At 35.7% G+C, this 22,845-nt stretch overlaps 1 protein-coding gene across 8 annotated transcripts in view; it reads right to left on the bottom strand.

Moving 5' to 3' along the window:
* The window catches only part of CBLB (Cbl proto-oncogene B), a 129,393-nt gene that overhangs the window by 28,031 nt on the left and 78,517 nt on the right, over positions 1-22,845 (bottom strand). For all 8 annotated transcript variants that reach the window (XM_086463588.1, XM_086463645.1, XM_086463612.1 and 5 more), the window contains 6 exons: positions 20,272-20,428; positions 16,111-16,232; positions 13,634-13,771; positions 12,149-12,236; positions 9,715-9,846; positions 5,624-5,827 (listed from right to left, as the gene is read on the bottom strand). In XM_086463588.1, the coding sequence (XP_086319714.1) occupies positions 5,624-5,827; positions 9,715-9,846; positions 12,149-12,236; positions 13,634-13,771; positions 16,111-16,232; positions 20,272-20,428 (841 nt within the window). The remainder of the gene's footprint in view (positions 1-5,623; positions 5,828-9,714; positions 9,847-12,148; positions 12,237-13,633; positions 13,772-16,110; positions 16,233-20,271; positions 20,429-22,845) is intronic.

The following is a 22,845-nucleotide window of genomic DNA, read 5'->3' as shown; positions in this document are numbered from 1 at the left end:
TGGGGACTGAAGCTGTTTTCAGATTTACATAAACAAACGGCTGAAAGACACACCTAATACGTAGTAGGCAGTAACAAAAACCAGAATAACATGAAAATTCATTTAAAAGTTCAAGATTCTTGAAACCTGACATGGTTTTTAACCACACTAAAGCAAGAGATTTAATTTATGTGATAAACTCCCGATTCCATATATATTTGGTATTTAGCTCTCTCTACCCACCAACTCTACGGACGGTAAATCACAACTGCCAAAATGAAATGGAAATTTTTCAAAGTAATAAGCGTGTGAAAGGACTTCAATTTAAGCTTACATCAATGTCTTGTTTCAAATAACAAAATAGTCTTTCAGTCCCCTGAACTACTATTATCTACAGCCACAATGCTATCGCAACATGCTGCGGCCCCAGAGATTTCAAAAAGTGGACTGATGATGACCAACAGGTTAAATAACTACTTATAAGGCATGAGGGAAAAAAAAAAAAATGAAGAGCTACAAGCAAAAGCAGTTTCTCTCCCCTACAAGGAAGCTTAATCCATATCACTGCTTGGTGCTAAAGAAAGAATGCTTTGCTGAGAGAAACTAAAAATTACGATTCCTTGTTTAAATCTACTGATATTAAAACCAAAACAAAGTACTCCACAGCAACAAACAGGTTTTCTTCAGCATTCGATATCAGATTTCCATCATACTCCCATCTTAAAAAACCCATATTTTTCCTGTCCAGCCCCACCCAACTTGTCTAGCTGCATCACTTGATGTTTGTCAACAGCTAGGCCAAAAAGATGGTTGCATTTCATGTGGATACCAAGGCATTAACAGATGTACATAACAGCTACTCTTTTTGGCAGGCTCCCTAAGGATGAAGAGATTTAAAATTTTTCTGTTTGCCACCTACTGCAGATTTCTGTGTATTTTCTGTTCACTGGAATAAAGGAGCAATGAGAGCTGCACAGTGACAAAAAGATAAAACAAGAAAGCGATTAAGACACGAACTAACACAAATGAACTGGCACTGACAAAAGACAGACCTTCAGCATACAAAGGGGCTCTGCTGCAACACACGCAGACCTGTGCAATAAAGATGTAATTAAGGAAAAGAACATAAGACTCCTTTGTAACAACATGGACTTAATCTGGTTGGCATGACTGCTGCCAAGGGAGAAGCAGCTGTGACTTACTTCACAATTGTACTGCAAAGCAGACTACACTTCTGTTATTTAATCAGATATATTTGCTACTGGTATCAATTTGACCCTAGTGGTTGTGAATTCAAGAATAAGCCTGCTTCTGACATTGATTACAATTCCTAGCAAATGTTTTTCTGATGGAAATATTAACAGTCAGGCTATTGAATCGAGAGTTTTCACTTCAAATGCCTTTCTGATAGATAGGCACAAATGAAAAGCATACTCAACACAAATCCTAACAAGTGACTCACTGAGGAATATTATCCTAGTTCTTAAAGTCCTGCTGGAGTGAACTCAGAAATTTATAAATTGCGTAATGAGACATCTTAGAAAGTCCAAGCAGACCTACACTAGGAGTTGACTTTTCATATCCAAGTAGTTCCCTGAAGCTTCTTTATTTATAACCAGATAACGGTAACTCACATGTTCGTTATTTCTTGTTAGGATAAATTGTGACCTAGACAGATTAGTATAATCTGGATTTAAAAATTTGTATGAGGATATAAAGTTACACCACTTAATACTGATGGCTGTAAGCATTTTTTACATGGCCAGGTTTGGTCTTTATTTGGTCTCTCCTTTGCTGACCCAAGAAAACGCATGTGAGGGAGGGAGATGGCATTAAGGCTGTGAGAGTAAGCACCATGCTGCCCAAGGGAATCAGTAAAATACATTTTAACTAAAGGAGGCACACTGCCTCCCAGCATTTACATCTTTAACAACTAAGCAGTTAAGGACTCTCTTGTCATGGCACGATTTTAATAAATTCCCACAAACCAGGTGTACCATTAAGAAGGACGTGACATGTTAGGTATGAGTTAAGAACATACATACTGGATACATATTTGAAGGAGTTTTCTACGTATTCCTGTACTTCATACAATGAAATGAAAAACATTATTACTACGTAATCCATGCCTTTTTCCATAATCAGAAAAAAGTCAATTTACTAATAAGGAAATGAGGGGAGGACTCAAAAACATAGTCTCCTCCCATATTTTGACAACCAAGGTCTTTTGTCGTGATTTGTTCAGTTTGTCCTAACTCATCTGCTGGAATAAGCCTAATCATGGCAATCAGTGGCTTTCAACTTTGACAACTTCCTAGCATTTTAAAGTAACAGTGGGAATCAAAGTGAGCTTTTGATGCATTCAGACAGCTAGGCAATTAATTCCAGAGAAGATAGTAACTCCCCAGACAAGGTAACTTCATCCAGTTTTAGAAGAAAGTATTTTTAGTGAATGTTATTTCATTTCAAGCTACTGAAAACCTCATAGTCTCCTATACACTTAGGGCCTTCCTCTATTTTTTCACGTAGTATTATTTTGATCAAACACTTATCTTGGCACTACCAAATTCAAAAATATTTGCTCTTAACAAGAACTCCTGCATTATGCATTTTCCTTATTTTCTTTCTTTTTAAAATAAATGTATCATTACATCTTGTGCAAGGTAAAGTGACAGGTAACTCTTAATTCTTTAGGACAATGGAATAGTAAACGTTATGGAATAATAAACATAGTCTACTAGAGACTCAAATGCTCTCTTTAAAAATTAAAAAAGCTATTTTTATTATTTACCTGAGCCTGTAATCTGCACATGCTTTTAATGTGCATTTCATAACGTTGTGTTTGGCTAGCACAAACAGTATAAGGAACACTTTGGGCAATAACGGCATTAGCTAATCTGATACCACAGGGCTGGAAACTTCTCAGCACTGAGACAATTAACAGAGGTTTTGGCACCACTCTTCATCTTTCTTTCATAAAGAAATACCGAAGACAATTTTGAAATAAAAAACCCAAGCTGCTTGATGAGGCAGATAAACAGACTAATTGCAGTGGATTTCTCTGAAGCCTCTGTTACAGCTGATCCACTACTGAGTCATACACAACACCTAGCAAGAATGATTCGTTTTTCTTAAAGTGTATCCATTTACTTATTCCATTAAAGAATGAGTAAGTCGCTTTGTGATTATTCTTTTCCTTAAAGTAATTTCAAGTCTGAGGTCCTTCAGGGACTTAATTCAGATACCTCTTACACTTTATGACTACACTTCAGACACAGATAAACTGCAGACTTGGTATTTTTCTGATATCCAACTTACATTCATAATTCATACAGGTACAGAAGGTGATAAAAAAAAAGATATCGTTTTGACATTTTAATGACAATTTCAAAAAGTGTTTTTCAGCTTTTCATTTTGTCAGGAAGAGCTCACTTAAAAACCCACCCAGGCTCCTTAATCAGTGATGTACCTGACTCTGTATGCTTCTAAAATTAGCTTACTGCAACTATCCTTTTCATTATGAATGTATTTCCAAGTAGAAGTCCCAAAACCAGTGAAAACTACTAAGGTAGTAACATCTTAGAAACATTTTAACAGTGTCCCTCCCACAAGGCTTTCAGGACAATAAGGATTGATTTGAATATTGCTGCAACACACCATGGAGCCCTATAGTCACTTTCATCAGGACTGCATGTCCCTGGACCTTTCCTCTTCTAGCAAGATTTTCTCAGTGATACCACATGGTCTAGACTGTTGATTTGAGACAAAATCATCTGATTTGATTTTCAAGGATTAACAGCTTTATCTTGAGAAAGCATATAACAATCCTTGCAATTAAATAAGAACTGAAAAATTTGTTCATTGAGATTACAAAGTAACAACAGTATCAGCAGGTTGACTGCAAGGACTGAATTTTTGTCTTTGTCATCTAACTTCCATTGGTTCAACAAATCAAATTACTATAACACAGCCATTATGCAGTACTATGTTCATGTTAACAGCATTAACAAGAAATAAAACAAAAATTCAAAAAGAGTAAAATCCTGCATTATACCACAGAGGAAAACCAGAATTTCTTCTAGCAGGCTCTGAAGAAGCACTGTTTAGTAGGAAAAATGAATAATGATTAAAAGAAACAGACAAGGCTGATAAAAGGCATTACCAACAAAAAGTGTATATAAATAATGCCATATTCCACACAGGTGGTGTGGTTAAGAGCACCACTGTACAACCATTGGTAATAGTTTTAAGAAGAAAACAGGAGTTGAAAAACACCAAATGACCTGATAATTCAACATTTTCAAGTAAGGACTTCAAGAGGCTAACAAAAAGGGGAAAGTGCTGTCCTTAAACTTCAGGGACAATTAGGTTTCTTTCACTGAACAATGAAATTAATGACATAAAAACAGCAAGCACCAAAGCACTCAAGCACTTGGTGGATACTGAAAACAAGACTTTTTATAGTAAACCCCATTGTTCATTCTTTTAATAAAAGCATAATGCATTTTTACCTTATCATGGAAGTGATAGAGTTACAAAAGCCCATCAATTCAAGGCTATCTCACAGAGGTCAGGCTGCAAACCGCAATTTAAGTCCAGGCAGGAAGGATAAACTGTTCCCAAGAGTAGGCCATGTTGTATTACATACACAAGAATGATTCGTATGACTTAAGAGGCTAGAAAGGCTACCAGAAGTATGTATATTAACTGATAGATATTCTCAGCTATGAGGATAAAACTTCTCTTTTAAAAAACAAATACAACGATAAGGAAATGGAAGAGTAAGATGTTCCAAAATTAATTACAAGGCAACTATTCAATCTAGATGACCTTTGTAAAAGGTAAAATATAGAAAATGCACTATAAAATTCAGTGTTGCGTGGCCTATGACAATATCAATTTCAGGCTAAAATACAGCAGTGAAAACTACCAGCATAAAATAAGCTTTTGTTAATGATAGTGCTTATTTATCAGTGATAAAATCTGCTATGACCAAAGAAAGATCCCAGAATTTATCATAAAGCACCTTCAGGACAAAAAACATCCCAAAACACAAAGCCACTATGAATAATCTCAGATATACTTTTCTCGCTAAAAGTATCTAATAGTAAAAACACAGAAAAAAAATCATAGACAACTCACATGAAACATGATTAAAAGCTACTTGTGTGCAACATGAATTGGGTTCAAGTCACCTTTACAAAGAAATAGTATTTACAGCCTATTTAGAAACTCAAGTTTAATCCTAAAACATTCTGCGCATGTGTATACACACATGTGCAGAAAACTAATGATATATTCTGTATATAGGAAATTTTTTGTTCCTTACAAATAGAAGTTCAAGGAATTATCCATACAGTGTACTTTGGACAAGAATCTCAGCTGGTGTAAATTCATGCTTCCTCCATTACAAACAGAGTTAACTAAGTTCATATCAGCTGAGAATTTGGATTTTTTCCCCCCTCCTATTCAACTTCAGTATTATTGTTGCAGTATTGCTGCATTTTGTTTTTTCAACCCGAGAACTACTCAGTAAGTTGCTGAAACCTAGAGGATGAAGTGCACCCCCTCATTGTTTAAAGTTACAGCCAGCTTCATTTACAAACATATAGCTTTATCTGTTGTACAGTATTTGAAAATTTACCTTTCGGACTGAAGCCAAACGATTCATCATCAAAGACTCTTCTCTATCATCATCATCATCCAAGTCCAACATGGGCATACTAAAGCTATCAATAATACTGCAGCACCTGGAATTTTCATCCCTTGGATCAAAGGGATCCACAATGATTGGTTCAGTTCCTTTGATTTCACAGCGGCAGAAAGGACAGCCTTGGCCATCAGATTCCTACAGCAAGACAAAAAAGTACATAAAGTTTTAAAAATAGAAAACAGAAATAATTCTAAAAGCGTGTCTTGTATTTTTCTACACAAAAATGCCTGGAGCAGGTCTCTAAGAGCTTCTAAAGAACGACTGGAATAAAGAGGAAACAAATTCATAGATATTTAACTATAGTAAATGGTAAAAGGACTGCACTTTTAAAGCTGTCTCTCTTCAAAAGATTAAACTTAACTTAAAAGTAACTACTCAAAATGTAACCATTATCTCTACAGAGCGCCAAAATTGTAACTGTCTCAGTATTGCAGGTCAGGAAGTAACACCTTGTCTGGTAGGACTACTATTTTTGTATTTCTTCAGAGGAAAGGTGGTGAGAAGTGTAGACAGAGAGAATGTACTTTATTATATAACTTTTATAGTAAATATAAACTATTTATTTTTCATTTTAAGTTAGAAAATAGAGATGAGCTTTATGGCATGCAGCTTATTCTCTGAAGAACATATATACAGTCCATCACAGCTGCAACATTACCATCATTCTGCAATACGCATACAGAATATCCAAAGCTACAAATGTTTTTTGACAAGTTTAAGTAACGAACTAGGACTTCACTACATTTTCGAAAAATTATGTAAAACAAGGAACTGTTTTCATATGTTATCAGAAACAAGAATTACTTGAATTTAAATTTCTAAGTGGTATAATGCGTTAAATGATTTTCAAGCAGACCTATTTCCATTCCTTTTACTCATTTCAGAAATCTTTTTCCTCGTCAGAAGTAATCAAAGAGCTTCAAAGTATGTTTCAGACTACTAATAAACAAAAATATCAGAGAAGTCTTTCAAGCACTTAAAGAAATTTTTTCATCGAGGCACAATATAGATTTGAATTTAAAAAAAAAAAAAAAAAAGGAAAAACCCAAAGACATTAAAAAACCACACAACAAACGACACACCCAAAAGAGCCCTGCAGCTTTGAGAGATCAAGATAATTCAATCTGAATTCAGAAATCATGTTGCGTCACATTTGCAGTCAGGTAGACCGACAGCTAAAAAGATATGAACACCAAAATTAATTCTAAACAACCCACCTAACATCAAGAAAGCACAGCTTTTTGATTTCTCAGATATAAGGACAGCTTTAATTTTTTTCTAGCATTATTTTTATCTTGACACTTGCCAGTCTTACTAAACTGACAGATGATTTTACAGTTTGTGGAAGAACTGTAACCCAAGGCCAGATAACTGTAAATGATGTCTCCTGACAACAGTCATGTCTTTGCACGGTTAGTACCGGATTTTCATTTTGTACAGGAAAGACGTATGTAATCTACTTTGAGCAGCCTTGCACTCTAATTACAAAGCACTAGTCAAAATCACTTGCGACCTCAAAGACTGCCTCCAAACTACATGCACCTACTGAAGTAATCATTGTCAAGTGCAGAGAAGTCCTCCCTTACTCATACAGTTCTTTTCAGTTTCATTTTCTAAAAACAGCCTTACAGATGAGGCACAGAGCTTTTCATTTTCAAGGCTTTCTTATATCTGTGTTGTCAAATAGTTCTGTGCTAGCAGTTTCCTTCCTTTCCTTTCAAATGCATTAAGTTCCCCAAAATATATTGGGTAACCATCACAGCAGCAGAAACTTTCATTCAACAGTGTGAATACAACTGAGAAATTAAAACTGAGATCCGAGATGTCTGTATGAATACGCACGTTTGTCCATGCCCACAGAAAGGTTATTTAGAACACTGAGACATGAGCTATTGTGAACCTTACAATACAACATATATGCCCATATGCTTTTATAATCAAGTTCAGATGTAGTTTCTAGACAAGAATAGATTTCTGTGTAGAGAACGACATTTGTTGCATAATACAAAAGGAAACCAAGTCTTATTTGAGAGACTGATCTCCATAAAGGTGAATAACTCTGAATCATCCTTAGTGTTCTATGCAGATCTGATATTGCTTACTCAATTTTTTTTTCTGCTTACCAAAAACATCTGTATTGGACCTCTTGAGGCATGCCTAATGAGTCATTATGCTGCCAATTAAACACTAGGCCAGCAGAAGTTTGCAACAGCTGACGCTGTTACAGTGTAATATTTCTTCATTGCCTCACTAATTATACAAAAGTTAAATTTGTAATGAAGTCCGAAATGTACCTGGCCGATTACAGCTGGTTGCAATGTTCTGATGAAGCTTGATGTTTTTGAACATGTCAGTTCTCTGAACCCAAAATGCTTGGTTGTCCTCTTCCTGAATCCCTAGCCTTTAGCTGGAGTACTGAGGACTTTGGCTTCTCAAGTCTCCAGAATCAGAGCACATCACTGGAACATGCTGCTACCATGCTACAAGGCACCCGGCAATCAAAAGTACAAATATTTCAGTTCTTTTTGCTTCAGCCTTTCAGCTAAGCAATAAAAAAAAAAAAAAAAAAAAAAAAAAAAAAAGCTACAGACCTTACAGACCTCAGAATTTCAGAATTTTTTTAAGTGAAAGATTACCATAGTCAGATCTCTGTGTTTTTAATTCAGAATGAAACTGGTAAGAACAGAGGGAAAAGGGTACTCCTGAAATGAGAAATACTGTTCCAGCTCAGCAGCTGCTTAGTAGTGAAATAAATATTCTTATTTGGGTATGTCTAAAACGGAATTTTCTCAGAATTTGTGATCTGCGGGCAATTTGAAAGATTTGTGTTTGGAGCATCAAACTCAAATTTCAGCACACAAAATGGGAAACTGAGAACACTCCTTTTTCAGTAAGCTTTATTGTCAACGGAAGAAAAACTCAAATGATACTTCTAATACATTGTGTTGGCTTGCCAATGATAATTTCTTAATTAGAAATTTTAAAAGAAGAACTATAATACTTTAAGTAGTATCTCAAACATGAGAATGAAAACTCATTAACTGAGACGTATTCATTTCAAACCAGGTCAAAAATGGACTAGAGTCAAGGATTCTTTCTACTCTTTTCACTACATTTGTAACCAAAGACTGGTGCCTAACTGTGCCACAGAGGCCTTCCTGAGATGGGAAGACCCTGACCTCTCTCCAGAAAACATACATATGTAACAAGAAAGGGGAATAGAGGAGGAGCCGGAATCGATTCAGTTTGAGAACTACGTATTAGGAGAAAGTCTCAAGTTGTAAAGAGGAATGGCCTCAAATTTTAAGTCAAATGCTTGTTAACTGCGCTGAACTAAAAGGTATCAGTCCTCCCTTTTCCCACAGACTGGTATGTCCATGAACAAGATGGGCAAAACACACCGAACTGTGTCACCAGGAAGAATGTTTTTTGAGATATTCTGTAAATGACACTGAGAGATCGGTTTCCAATCCACTCAATCTCTTACCACGACAACTGTCTAAATTTAGGTGGTTTAGTGCTTTATATATTAACATGAAACACAAGAACCGTAAGCTTATTTTTCCACAGGCCATTTCATGACTTGTACTAATGACTGAATTCTTCTCTCACCAAAGATATCCTTTCTCCTTGTAAAACACTGTCTAGTCAGTTATCCACTCCCAACTGCTACCTATCCTCTTCATGTCTTTTGAATATATCATGAAGTGACCTGGGTGGCTAAATCGGCACCAAATGCCCAGCTTTCACTGTCTGAGTAGACACTGCACTGAAAAAACAGTTTCCACTTAGCAGCTGTGAGCAAATGGCCTTGGCAAGCCTACAAGTCCAGATTTTAATGACTTCGAACTTTATTTTTCGCAGATATTCATCCACAAAATGAAAGAGTTTATCATTTTAAATATATATGTCCTTGAACCCTTTTACTGAGTGCCTGGAAAAGTAAACATATACCCACACTGTAAACACAGATGTAACAGAGAAATCCATCCTCTTCTCCACTAACTGAACTATGACAGTACCTGCCATGCTGTAAGACAAGATGTGCACATGAGGTGTCCACAAGGCTCTATCTTCACATCCTTGTCATTCTCTGCACAGATTTTACACAGCTGAAAAGTGGAACCCATTTCACAGTACAATTCATACTGCTCCTGTAACAAAAAAAGTCAAGTGATTATTTCTTTTCTGTGATTTCTTCACAAATAATATACTTAAGCACAAGTAATGACAAACATTTCTCTGAGTCCCCTCTTTGCCAACCCACTTATTCGTCAAGGAGACTATTGCTACTGTTCTATTTAAAAGCCACACTAAGGTTACTGAAACAGCTTACTTTTTTTGCTTCTTCAAACCTCTGATATACTACAACACATGCTACAAATAAGAGTTTAAAATAGCTGTGCCTATTAGGTTTTCTACAGACTTCTCATATGCAACTACTATGGCAAGGCCTACATCCTGCTTTTCCTCAGTTGCAGTTAAAAGGAAGATGATGAACACATGGTTGTAAGTGAGAAATTACGTGATGAACGGGAACAAAACTGGGATTTCTTTCCCTAGGTATGAGTTTAGGACTAATAAAAAGTTATTGGATTGAAAACTGATAAGGAAGAGGGTTTTCTAGCTCCGGCAAGAATGTGGTATAGTAGTACGGTTAATTGAAGTAAACAACCCTTGTGAAGGAAGTATGGCAAGAATACCCCCCAGGATAACATGGCAACAATCACGCCCAGATCATTCAGTACTTTTTATCCTTACAAGACTGACAGGAAGGGACAAGAACACCTTCAGGAGGAATAAATAATAGATAAAACTTGAGTCCAAAACAGTTTTCTAGAATTAGGTATTGTTGGGGAACTGGCAATCAAATGCATTTGTGTAGAAATAAAGCTTTTTTAGTCTTAAAAAAATCAAATGTTGAAAGCTTAAAATAAGTAGAATCCAGGTCACAGGAAAATAACTAGCTACTGCTGAGTAAAGGGAGGGGAGATAAATAAGAGACAGGTCGTATCTGCAACTGCAGTCAGTATGTACTAAAGATGCTTATGATGGAGCTCTTGCAAAGAATGCATCTGCAGTAATCTAGACCTGCAGACATTTTTATGCCATCTTTTCATAGTTTAAGTAGCTCTAGTGACAGCTTTAAACTACTTCAGTTATATATTATTTAAAGCAGCATTCACATACTTCAGACTGCTGAATTACCATCAGAATTAACTAATGGTGTCCTCATTAAGTACAAGTTCAGAAGCAACTGGATTCATTCAGTGAATTCAAAATGCAACATGACCGGCTTGTGAAGAACAAGGTAATCACTAGGAATGTCTAAGCTGCTTTTCCTTTCCTTGAGGAAAAGAAAGTATTTCAGGCTAGAAAATCATTCTGTGCAACACAAATATCTGATATCTCTGCATTACTTTTTCATTACTATTTTAAGACTGGACAGAAAAGAGGGAAGTCAGAGAAATGGAAGTACTCAGACTTTCTTCAGGTAATTCTTTTTAGCAATTCTCTTAACTAGGAAACAGGTATTTTCATAATGGTATGGAATACTTCTTTTCTAAAATATTTCTGGAGGTGGAATGGACATAGAGCACTCAGAATTGCAAAAGATTCAGCAGGTCATCCAGTCTCCTCTGAAGAAACGGAAGACCATCTGAAACGTACGGCTTGTATCTAGTCTGTCTGTCTGTCTTTGAACAAACCCCCAAGACTTCCAGATGCTTTTGTCAGGAAAAATGCTCTACACGGTACACCTTAAGCTTCTAGTGCTAATCTCAGCATCATTTTTAATCAATCATTTGTCTTGTGGTGGCTACTTCCTATTACTTGAGTATTAAATATCTGTACAAGAATTTATCACAACATCACTTAACAAGACTACAATCACATCTAGATACTCGTAATTTTCTCTGCAGAGTGATTCCCTTTAGGCACTTAATGATTTCTGTTGCTTTTCCCTGATCTCTCTTTCAATTTGCACAACAGACAAAGAAGAAAGGAGAGAGATCCTGGACCCGTTATCTTCGTGATAGATGAACTATACTTTTCCTCCTAGACCTGTCAACAAACTGTACCATTCTTATTTAGGCTTCAAAACTATCATTAGATCTGTTTTAGTTCTGTATTCCCACATGCTATTAGCAAGGAAACATCAAGCTACGTAAACCTGTAACATAAATACCAGAAAAATCTTTAATAACCATTAACACATTTCTCACTTGGAAGAGGCTTAGAATAAACAAAACTTTCTAAGACATGCTGTCTGCATCACCATAGGCTCTAGAGTTTAAAGGATTATTACCCTGTTCTTCACCTAAGCCCTTCTATCAGCAGCATATTTTCATCCTTATGAATTTATTTCTCACATTTTATAAAAGCTTATTATCATTGCTAGATGAGATACTAGAGGAAGTGAAGATTACAAAATAAGTTACAAACTCTGCAACATACCTGTGTGACTTTTATGTGATCATGTGGTGTAGGTTCACATAATCCTGTCAAATCAGGATTATAACTTCTTCCATCTGGGAACAGATAGCTGCATTACAAGAAGATTGTTATAAATACGCACAGTTCTGTAGCTTTATTAGCTAAATAATACCTATGAAATTTCAAAGGGTCAGACTAAGTCACAGTAGATATTAACTAAAATGCATCATCTTTCCTCAGCCAGCTTTCTTATCTTTTGGGTGTAACTGAATTGCTACATATGCATTTTGACACATGCTCAAGTCTATTTATAAAACCACAGGAGAGATTTTGACACCACATGCATAGCTACCACCAGAATGCATCTGAGCTTTGATTAGCAGATAACTTTCTGGGGGTAGCTCAACAGAGTATTATTTTAGATCTTCATTTCACAGTGAGCTTATATTTGTATGTGTTCCTGTGATCTCTCCACTGTGAGCATCACACATCATAATAATATATACGTGTATATCTGTGTATATTATGACAAGAAGTACACTGAGAATCCAAAATGCAGACTGGACTTTAAGCAAGATGAAATGGTGGCTTTTCAATCCTGTGGGGAAATTAATAACAGGTTAAAATGGTATTACAGAGACCCGAAGTTGTTCTAGATTCAGATTTATGTTACCTCTAACTTGGAAATAGCTTCTTGAAAGTCATGTTTTTAAGTCATACTGTGAGAAAGCTGTATTTACATAGGATACAAAAACTTCACTCTGCATTAAATATTCTCAGCTCTAGCTTTTGTTTGCTCAGTTTTTGTCAAGAAGAAACATTACCATTATAAGTGTGGTTTTCATTACAGGTATGAAATCACCATACCTGGAAGAAAATTACTGGACTGTGCAGTACTGAGAAAAATTGCAAGATTGTAAAGGGTTTCTCAATCTTTTTTTGAGATTTGATCAATCTTCCCATGTTGTTTTTTGTTTTTTTTTTTTTCATTATGAACACGTGGATATATCAAAACATGTATCCCAGTGAAAAGATTCTGACACCAAAAACTTGTCTGCAACTTCAGTCAACCTAGTAAAAACATACTACTTTTCTCTATAAACTTAGATTCTATTATAAATCTTTTCAGGAAACTCTTAGAACCTGGAAAATGTTCTGGCTGCACAATATATAAAAAAGCAATTACACAGCTTTCAATTCATTGTCCAGAGTTAGACACACAAGTAACTGGCAGTAGTAACCGTTTAATAAGCTTTAGTGCATTTGGGACTCCTGGAATTCATCTGCTATGAGATATGGCTTTGGTTAACTTTTGCCAGCTTTGGTTAATGGAAACAAGTGTTTTTGAAATGAATAAAAGGGAAAGTCCTTAAACTCCAAAGGAATGCTAAACACCATACGAAGATTCTCTGTTTTAAATATCTTTAATAACTACCCACATAAGCGTTATAAGAACAAGGAAAACAGTATTTCATATCTATGGTGACTATAGGAATTTGTACTTACAATCCTTCCCGGCTGCCATCAATAAGAGCTTGAAACAGAGGTTTATTGTGAGGTATGGTCTGCAATATGTTCCCATCGCCAGTCACATATCCAATGGCCCACTGTCCCAAGCGAGTACAACTCAGTCTGAAAATGTAGCTTAATAAAAACAAAACGAATAAAAAGTCAATGTTAAGCAGAGTTCAGCAAAACAAGTGAAGAGAGCAGGGATGGCCTCTGGTAAAGACATTGAATTAGGTCCCTGAAGATTTGGGTCAGACTTCCAATTCTGCCATGTTTTCTTTGTGTAGCCTTAAATAAACCTGTATCTTTTATGCTGCCAGTTCCTCATGGGCAGAAATAAGGTAACAATAGCACCCTACCCCCAACTTTTCATTTGCTTGCTTTCTAGTTCTCAAAGTGAAAGCTGCACATACACTGTGAATAGTCCTATTATGTATATTTAGACACACCCATAAATCGTTTCAAGAACAGCATATTATACTATCAAGTCTCCCTAGTTACAACATATACCTTTTGTGCATACACAGGCCAATAACCTGAATGAATGGAAGGGAAAATATAAAACATCTTTAGATGCAACAAACGTGAATGATGAATAACAAAACCTGCTCTACTAGCAACGTTAATTTTGGGTGTATGAGAAGAGGTGAACATAACAGAAGAAATATCACTTCTACTTCAGAAAATACCAGATAATACCAATCCAACCAGACTTAAATTTCAATACTTGTGTGTTACAGGTGATAGCTGGGAGTATACATAATATAGACAGAGTACAGTAGGAGGAAAACAAAGATTACAGGCAATAGTATCGGGCATGTTTAGTTCTTCTTACTAAAAACTTTAGTCCCTTTCATGTCAGACACTACCTCATATGCAAAAACCTCACTCAGAAAAGCATCCCACAGTGAAATACCAAAAAGTCAATTTTGTATTATAGAGCAGCTTTTCTTAATTATACATCAATATTTTATTTCCTTCCAAACTGTTTAAAATGAGAAATCTTAACCTCCCTGAAGTTTGGCATAGCACTTACAACCTTCAATAGGGTCAACCTCACACTGAAGTAAAAACTATTTATTTGAAGAGAATCTTGTAATTTCCAGGATGTTTTAGACAGATTAAAGAAGCAACTTCATATCTCCCCTGTCACACTTCACCATTTCACCTAAGCAATTCAGAAAGTCATTTTCTGATATGCAGTAGAAACTTATCTTAAAATTAATTCTATTTACAAGGAACATAAAGGCAAATTTGGATAATTTCTCTATTACTTCTCTTTTATAATTACAGAATCAGAATCAATAGAGCAAATACTACATATAGCAACTACTCAAAATCAACCTAGTTATCTGACTTCCGTAGTAGTGTTGAGGAGTGCCAAGCTAAAAAAAAAAAATCAATGTTATTCTACTGGAACCACAAGATTCTTGTATATATGCACTTGACCAGCCAGGTAACTTAATAAGATACAGTATATTTTTTGCTAAAAATCAAAAGAAACCAAGTACAGAATATGTGTATAACTGTTGCTAGACTTCTCTAACAAGTTTCAAAATGATGCACTATGTGTACATGTGATCCTGCAGCAAAGTTAGACAACTACATATTAGGGAAAAAAGCTTCACAACTGAAAGGTAAAAGCAGCAAAATAAAACTAATATAGGATTAAATTCATTAATGAATTTTTGTTTTTCAAACCTGAACGAAGAACAGGAGAAGTGGCATAAATGGCAAAGGTTGTTTGAATAATTCAGTATGTATAGCACCACAGACTTTATTTAAAAATTCTACATATCATGATATTTAATCAGACAGATTCTTTTTCTAGGTGCAGAGTTTGTGATAAAGAACCATTACTGGCAAAGAAAAAAAAAAAAAAAATCAACATAAAAGGAACACATAAGCACTGATTAAATTCATAAATGTGTGCTACCATGAAAGAAGTTAAGATGATTTCTACTTTACTATTAAGCAACAACTCAATGCAAATTTTGAAAAGCAAATTATATTTTCAAATATGCTTTTCAAGAATGCATTGCTTGTTGTACCTAATTCAGAAGAAGAAAGGAGAAGCAATGTAATTTCAAATTTATTTTTTTTTGTACTTTAGACTTTTGTGTGCTAATACAATATTTTTTTGCTTCATAACACTGTAGAAGAGTTCTGGCATAAAAAACAAAATTCCTGTCTTAAACTCTAAAAGGTCAGCAATTTTTGAATGTGGATTTCTGAGCTTTAGTATTAAACTATTTTTAAAAATACATTTTGATGTAAATAAAACCACAAGTATAAAAATAATCTACTACTACTTTGATTCACTCTTGTTACCAAAAAAAAGGCCAAAAATTCACTCCTTTGATAGTGCACTAAGTATAAGTATCATGTAAAATAGAATTATGAACCTACAGTAATTATGTAGCTTCTGAGACAGCAAGTTTATTTGGAAAGCAATAATCAGCAAAACCTCTCACCTCCCAGGCTTAGTGCTGTATTTTTGCAGCCTCGCTTTCACTTCATCATATGTCAGGAATGCCATATATCCAGGATGCGTTACAGCTAAGAAGTTCCAATTCCTTAGGATTGAACCCCATGGCTAAAAAGAGAAGACAATTAAATAGATGCAGCCAGGTAGTTACATATTTCTGATACAACTCAAGTCAATTTGTTAGAGGCCTACTGGTTTAGCTTCAGCTGAAAAATACCTACTTTTGGTTAAGGTCTAAATAGTGCAAAGGACTGTCCTATACACCCAGTGTTGCTACAAGGTTCCCTTCAAAAAATTATTCCACGAACACCAAGTGTAAATTTTTGGATAAAGATTTTGAAGACCTTGAATTTAAGGGATCTCCTATTGTGGCTACATAGAATATTAAAAATCCAGTTTAGTTAGAAACTGGAGAATATGGCTCTGTGACTCTCTAATGAAAACACAATTAAGCCCATTCTTGAGAGGTCCTGAGGCACTTTCATAGTTAATGATAAGTAACAGTAACAAATGAAGTCTAATAAACCCACTAATTTGAGCTGTCATTCCTTTTCTTATTCTCTACTTCTCGATTTCTTCAGTTACCATAATGGTATTACAGACAGATAACACAACAAATATTGACAGCACTTCAACACAGTCTTTGCTGCCCTGAATAGCAAATGCTTCAGAAAACTCAGTGAAACATGCCTGATATGTTATTACTTTGAAGAATACAGAACAGTCCTTTACTGTAAATGAAGGATGGTAAGTAATGGATTAATACAAACACAATGTGTTCATTGCCAGCATTTGCAGAGACAAGAAACTGCCTCTGAATAGTTGGGAGATATTCTTATGTATTTGTCAAAAGATCAAGGCAGGTGAAGTTAAGCAACACAAGAGAAGAGTCTTACATTCTTGTGTCCACTGGAAATTCCCTTTAAAAGGACTTCTAAGGGCTAGTGAGGCAGAGATGAAATGCTTGTGTGACAGACTTGAGCAGAGTATCCTAACAGTTCTGCTTGAGATTGCAATGCATCTCCCAGGCAATCCCTAACCACTAAAACACGGATGAACAGATATTTTATTTTGAAATTAATGCCTCTCAAATCAGATACACGAAATACAAGAGTAAAGTTTCAGCACAGAGGGCATGAGAAACATCAAGCGTTCAAATTTGTAGAACAGAAAGGAGAAAAAAAATTAATAATCACAGTCCTAAGATGCAACACCACATCTTGTCAGCTCCTCTCTGCACCCTCAAAGACAGGTGGTGGTTCAATCACATGAAAAGTTTTAGTTGCCCTAACTAGAGAAAAAAGGGAGTTGACTCTTCCCCTTTCACCACACCAACACTTCCTTCACGGAAATACAACGTTCTTTCGCCTGGTGTGTTACTCAAGTGCATGCATGTAAATCAAAAAGTATGACCAAACACTCAGTACTTTGATGTTTCGTTGGACTGTGGTAATATAAAGGCTTGCTACAGTACATTATAACATAAAATTCAATTAATGTGCAAATTCCTTGGTTAATGACAACCATCAAGCTTCTAAGTTGCCAGTATCTTCCTCAAATGCTTGGACTCTCGACAAAGTATCACACTACTGCTTTACCTTGAAAATGATGTGACAGTACAACTGAGAAATCAAAGGGCAAGAACTCATAGTTTGCCTTGTGCACACAGAGTATTACAAAGGCAGAAATGTTAAATGGGAAAAGATTTGTACACTTTCTCTTCTACGGAAATATTTTTGCATAAAAGGACAATTTAACTGAACATGTTAACAGCGACAGAATAAAGTTCCTTTCTTTCAAAGCATCTACATATTCTGCCACACCAACTTTATCTCTGGTCAGAGAATACAGCACTTAAAGCTGTGCATACATACATTGGGGAGGCAGGGGGAGCAACTTCACTTTTACAGGATCTCCATAAAAAGTAGTCTCACTTTCTTCTATGAATAAGCATCATTATAAACGTAGCTTTTCTGTAACAGCCCACAGTTGGGAAAACAGTGTTTTGATTACTTAAACAATTGGGATTTTCTCTCCGTGGGTGTATGCACACATAATCACAGAAGCTGTTTCAAAACTAGAGAAGTAAAATGTAACCTCTGGGAGAGGTTCTCAGACCAAGTTCAGTGCAAGTTCACTTAAACAGTTACGCATCTATTGCACCAGTTGGTAATCTATTTGGCAAAAATTCTCTCTTTGCTTCTTTGTTATATTAAAAGTTAATCCTAACCACTCTTCTCTCCTTAAAGTATCGGTACTGCTGATCCCCTTTTTCTAGCACAAGGCACAGTAATGAATCAAACCAGCAATGGCTTCACGAAGAAACTAATGCAAAAAGATATTCATTGGCTTACAGAACAAGGAAAATAAATCTCATTTGAGGCTCCTGTCCTGAAGTTTAATGCAATCTATAGGACCCCACATAGGGTCAAAACAGACTGTTACTTCTCAGATCACTGACTGCTTGTTTAATTTTGTATTTGATGTACAGATTAAAAAAAAACAAAAAACCTGCCAAACTCCCTTATTATTCATAAGCAGAATGCTTAGGGGAAAAAAATCCTATGGAAAGGAACCATAAATAAATGCATTTCATAGTGGTGCATGTCACAGCCAATGGGCCTCAGACATTTTGCAGTCAAGTCTGAGGTCAAGATTTGGGCTTGATTACTAACCTGAACACCAAATGAATAAAAAGGAGAAAACTTCAACAGAGCAGAAACTGATCCCAAGGCAGAAACGTTCAGACAGGAATGCTTGATCATACCAAGCTCCACATAAAGGGCAAAGCTTAGGGGGATTTTACTAAAGCAGCATAAACTGCAACGATCTATAATCTCTAGTTTATTATTTCATCAGAGAACCCCTGAAGTTTTGTTCAGATCTCCATAACACGTGGGTGGTGTAATAAGTGAACGTTTGTGGTTAAATTAAACAGAGAGATTACTTACACCATACCATTTTCAACCTTGATACAATTCTGACTCAGAACAGAGATGATCAAAATCAAAACTCTGTAGACTAAAACCATTCATCATCTGCCAAATCTTAATGTCACTTTGTAATGGCCCCCTTTCCCGTAACAGCAAACCCAAGAAAGTTAAACAGAGATTATCACAGAATAACATGGAAGAGGGAACAAACATATGGCCCAGGCTTTGACATAAAATTGGTTCTCTGAATTTATCTCCAACAGGCTAAAGAATAATCATAGAATCATTTAAGTTGGAAAAGACCTTTAAGATCATCTAGTCCAACCATTAACCTAGCACTGCCAAGTCCCCCACTAAACTATGTCCCTAAGTGTTTGATAACCCTTTCAGTGAAGAAATTTTTCCTAATATCCATTCTGAACCTCCCTGGTGCAACTTGAGTCTGTGCACTAGTTTATCGCTGTAACGGAGTAAAGAAAGTAAATGAACAAATAAATGGTTGCATACGTCAAAGATTCCTATATATAAAAGAAATATCCAGAGTGACAAACTCAGAATCAATACATCTAATACGGACGCAAACCAGCACAGCCTTCTGTACTAACTAAAATACTTCAAGTATGTTCTGTAGAAGGGACACATGGTTAACAGCGGGACGTAACATACACGCAAGTCTATTTCAGGTAAGTATTACCTATTAACAATAATAAAAATAATGCTATTCCCAAAGATAGTCCGTTATTGTAAATAAACAGCAGAGCATTAATGGCAAAAATATGTTCATAAAGAAAAGAGTTAGGCCTACATTTAGCCTAAAAAAAAAAAAAAAGTCACATGCAGCTTTCCTTACGGGTTTGTAGAAACACTTCATATAATTATATAAACACAAGTAAAATTTAGGTAAGTACCTGAAGGTCTACATTGCTAGGAATGCATTTAAGAACAGTGAAAAGTAAGCAAGCAGCAAATATGAAAATATTTTACTCATACTAAATATGGGCAGAAACGAAGCAGGTGTTGCTGGATGTTTTCAGTTTTTCAGATGTAGGTGTTGATGCCCTGAAGGACTAAAAAATTGCACAATTTATTTCTGAATTCTAGTGTTTCAGTTATTTCAGCTTTTCAAAAAATCTGTTTCCTTGACCCACAGGTACTTGCCTAAGGGCACTAAGCTTCCCAAATTCATACAAGAATCTGAAATTTTCAAATCTTACCTGAAATAATCGAGTGAAGATATCAAACTCAAAAATTGAAATGTAGTCATTGCAGGTCAAGTCAATAGTAGATTTAAGAGCCATTGCTTCCAAACCAGAGCTTATCTGATGAACTTCATGAAGGCACTGCCTGAACACTTTCCATGGCACTATAGTTCTGTGAGAGGGGTGGAAATAACAACCACATATTAAAGATTTGCTGCCTTATTTAGACATCAGAACTGGACTTTCAAACAAGTGGAACATTAATTTGGCTTCACTACAGATAAAAACAAAATAAAAAATAAAGTTTTCTGAAAATACCCGAACCAAATGAAAGAATGTTTTACCTTCCTTTAAAGGCAGCCAAAGTGCCATTTATTTTATAACAATAAATATTCAAGCTTCCTGAGGAGGACAACCAAAAGAACACTGCAGTAACTGAAATATCCTACCAAGCAGGTATAGCAAGCAACCTCACATGCTCTCAATGATAATGTAAAAGACCAGCTCTGTGCTTGGTAAAGAACTCTCTTCTTCACAACCTGTCTTCTCAAAATAAGCATCAATTTAGTATCTACTGTGACGACATTTTTTTATAGCTAAAGCTCATAAACACTGGTCAAGTAGCACAATAGCAATCAACCAGATACCACCAGTAACTGGCCCAAGGTCTGTCATTGCCCATGACAATTACATGATTACTAGAAGACACATCTTCTCAGATCTTCACCTTCACACATTCTTGCAGGATGGGGAGTATTTTCAGACTGTAGTGAATGTGGGAAAACTTGGGAATCAGAACAGAAGGAAATTAAAATTATCCTTTCTAATACAAAGCCATGTTCTGTCAAATTCAGTTTCTGTTTGCATAGTTGGAGATAATGATTAGTTATTTTGTCAACCGAGTGCTTGTATTTTGAATCTGACATAGAGCTGATCACTTTAAAGTGCTCTATTTTATCGCTCTCAAAGCTGTAAGAAATTGTTCAATAATAGCAATTCTTCTCATGTCATTCGAGTCAAATCCAAATTTTGTAAAGCCATAACAACTTCCCTTAAAAAAGTTCTACCTCACATAGAGAGCAGATTATATGATATTTTAAAAACATTCTAATTAACCAAATATAACCACATATAACTATTAACCAATATATAACTATTTTCAGGACTTAACAAGATCTCACACATTCATAGCAATATTTTGTTAGTAACTGCTAAAATTACAAAGACAGAGGCCTCACACTCATAAATATATCTTGCAATTTTTATTAGTTCACATTGCCTTATTTTTATAAAAGCTAAAATATTTTATTCCAGTTTTTCTAAGTATTTTCTCATGTGGAAATTTAGATTACTTGATAGTACAGTACTGTGGGGAAAAGAAAGAGACTGTATTAAGCTGGTCCTGAAGAAGAAACATTATGCCCTTAACCTAAATTAAAACAAGTAGGAATTTGAAGTACAACACTAGACACGCTTCTCTATTTCTACCGCATTAGGCATTCACTACGTTAAGTGCAAAGAGATCTACTTGTTACTTGGAGGCTTATACTGAGAAAATCATAAATCATAAAATGTGAAGTTTAATAGATCTCAGTAGATACTTTCAGCTGTGTACGAAAAACAGGAAACCACAAAGAGCTGAAGAGAGATACCACATCAGATGCCATTTAAGAAAGAATGCACATCAAATTTTGATTATGGTAGAGAATGAAACGTTGCACTAAGTTCAGAGAACAAAGCTGGAAAACATCAGTGCTTTTGTGGTGTTAAAGTTGTTTTAGTTCAAGTGCCTACTACTTATTTAGCTCCTGTAGCTATGGCTCTGAAAAGTTTTCTGATTCTCTTTGTAAATCACCCTAAATGGTTACAGCAATGGGATCACGCTGAAATGAAGTTACAAAAGTTTTTTGGGTTTTGTATGCTTGTTTGTTTGTTTTGTTTCGTTTTGTTTTTTCAGGAGGTGGGGGTGGGTACACCCTATACCCCCAAAACACCACCACCACCAGAGAAAACAAACAAAAGCCTTCAGGACAATGTGTTTTTACAGCTCTGTTGTCTAGTGCTTTGGCTAACACAGAAACCAGATGCTGGGAAAATTGGTGACTAGCTAATGAAATAACATCTAAAGTTATTTTGTGGGACTTCTCCAAGAACAAGTGCCTGAAAAAGTGGTAGCCCCAATTTAAAGTTCACCAAATTCAGCAGATTTTTTTCTGCAGCTTTGTGGAATAGGTCTTTTATCTTCTGCTTTCTTTAATAAAGGTGAGAATTGGTTGTTGAAACACACTAATTTCTATTTCTCAGCAACTATTTTTATGCAGCTATCATTCCTAAATACTTTGAAATAGCACCAGTCAGAGATATTTTCTCCCCCAATGCCTCTCTCCAGTTTATACATAAAAATTGCTGTCCTTTTTAGAGACCTTGCAGACATCACACACTGATGCAAAATGACCCAGTCTTCACAACGTGAAGGATTCTGCTCCTACCGCACTGAAATCTGGTGACCTTTCAGGCACACTGAGAAACACCCTCCTCTGGCAAAGGTCTAGGAGCGGGTCATGCAGAATGCTCCCCATAGTGATGAGG

Source organism: Leptosomus discolor, chromosome 1 (assembly GCF_034619465.1).
Source record: "Leptosomus discolor isolate bLepDis1 chromosome 1, bLepDis1.hap2, whole genome shotgun sequence".
NCBI classification, from domain to species: Eukaryota; Metazoa; Chordata; class Aves; order Leptosomiformes; family Leptosomidae; genus Leptosomus; species Leptosomus discolor.
Note: the sequence above shows the minus strand (reverse complement) of the source record. Positions and strands in the feature narration are given on the sequence as shown.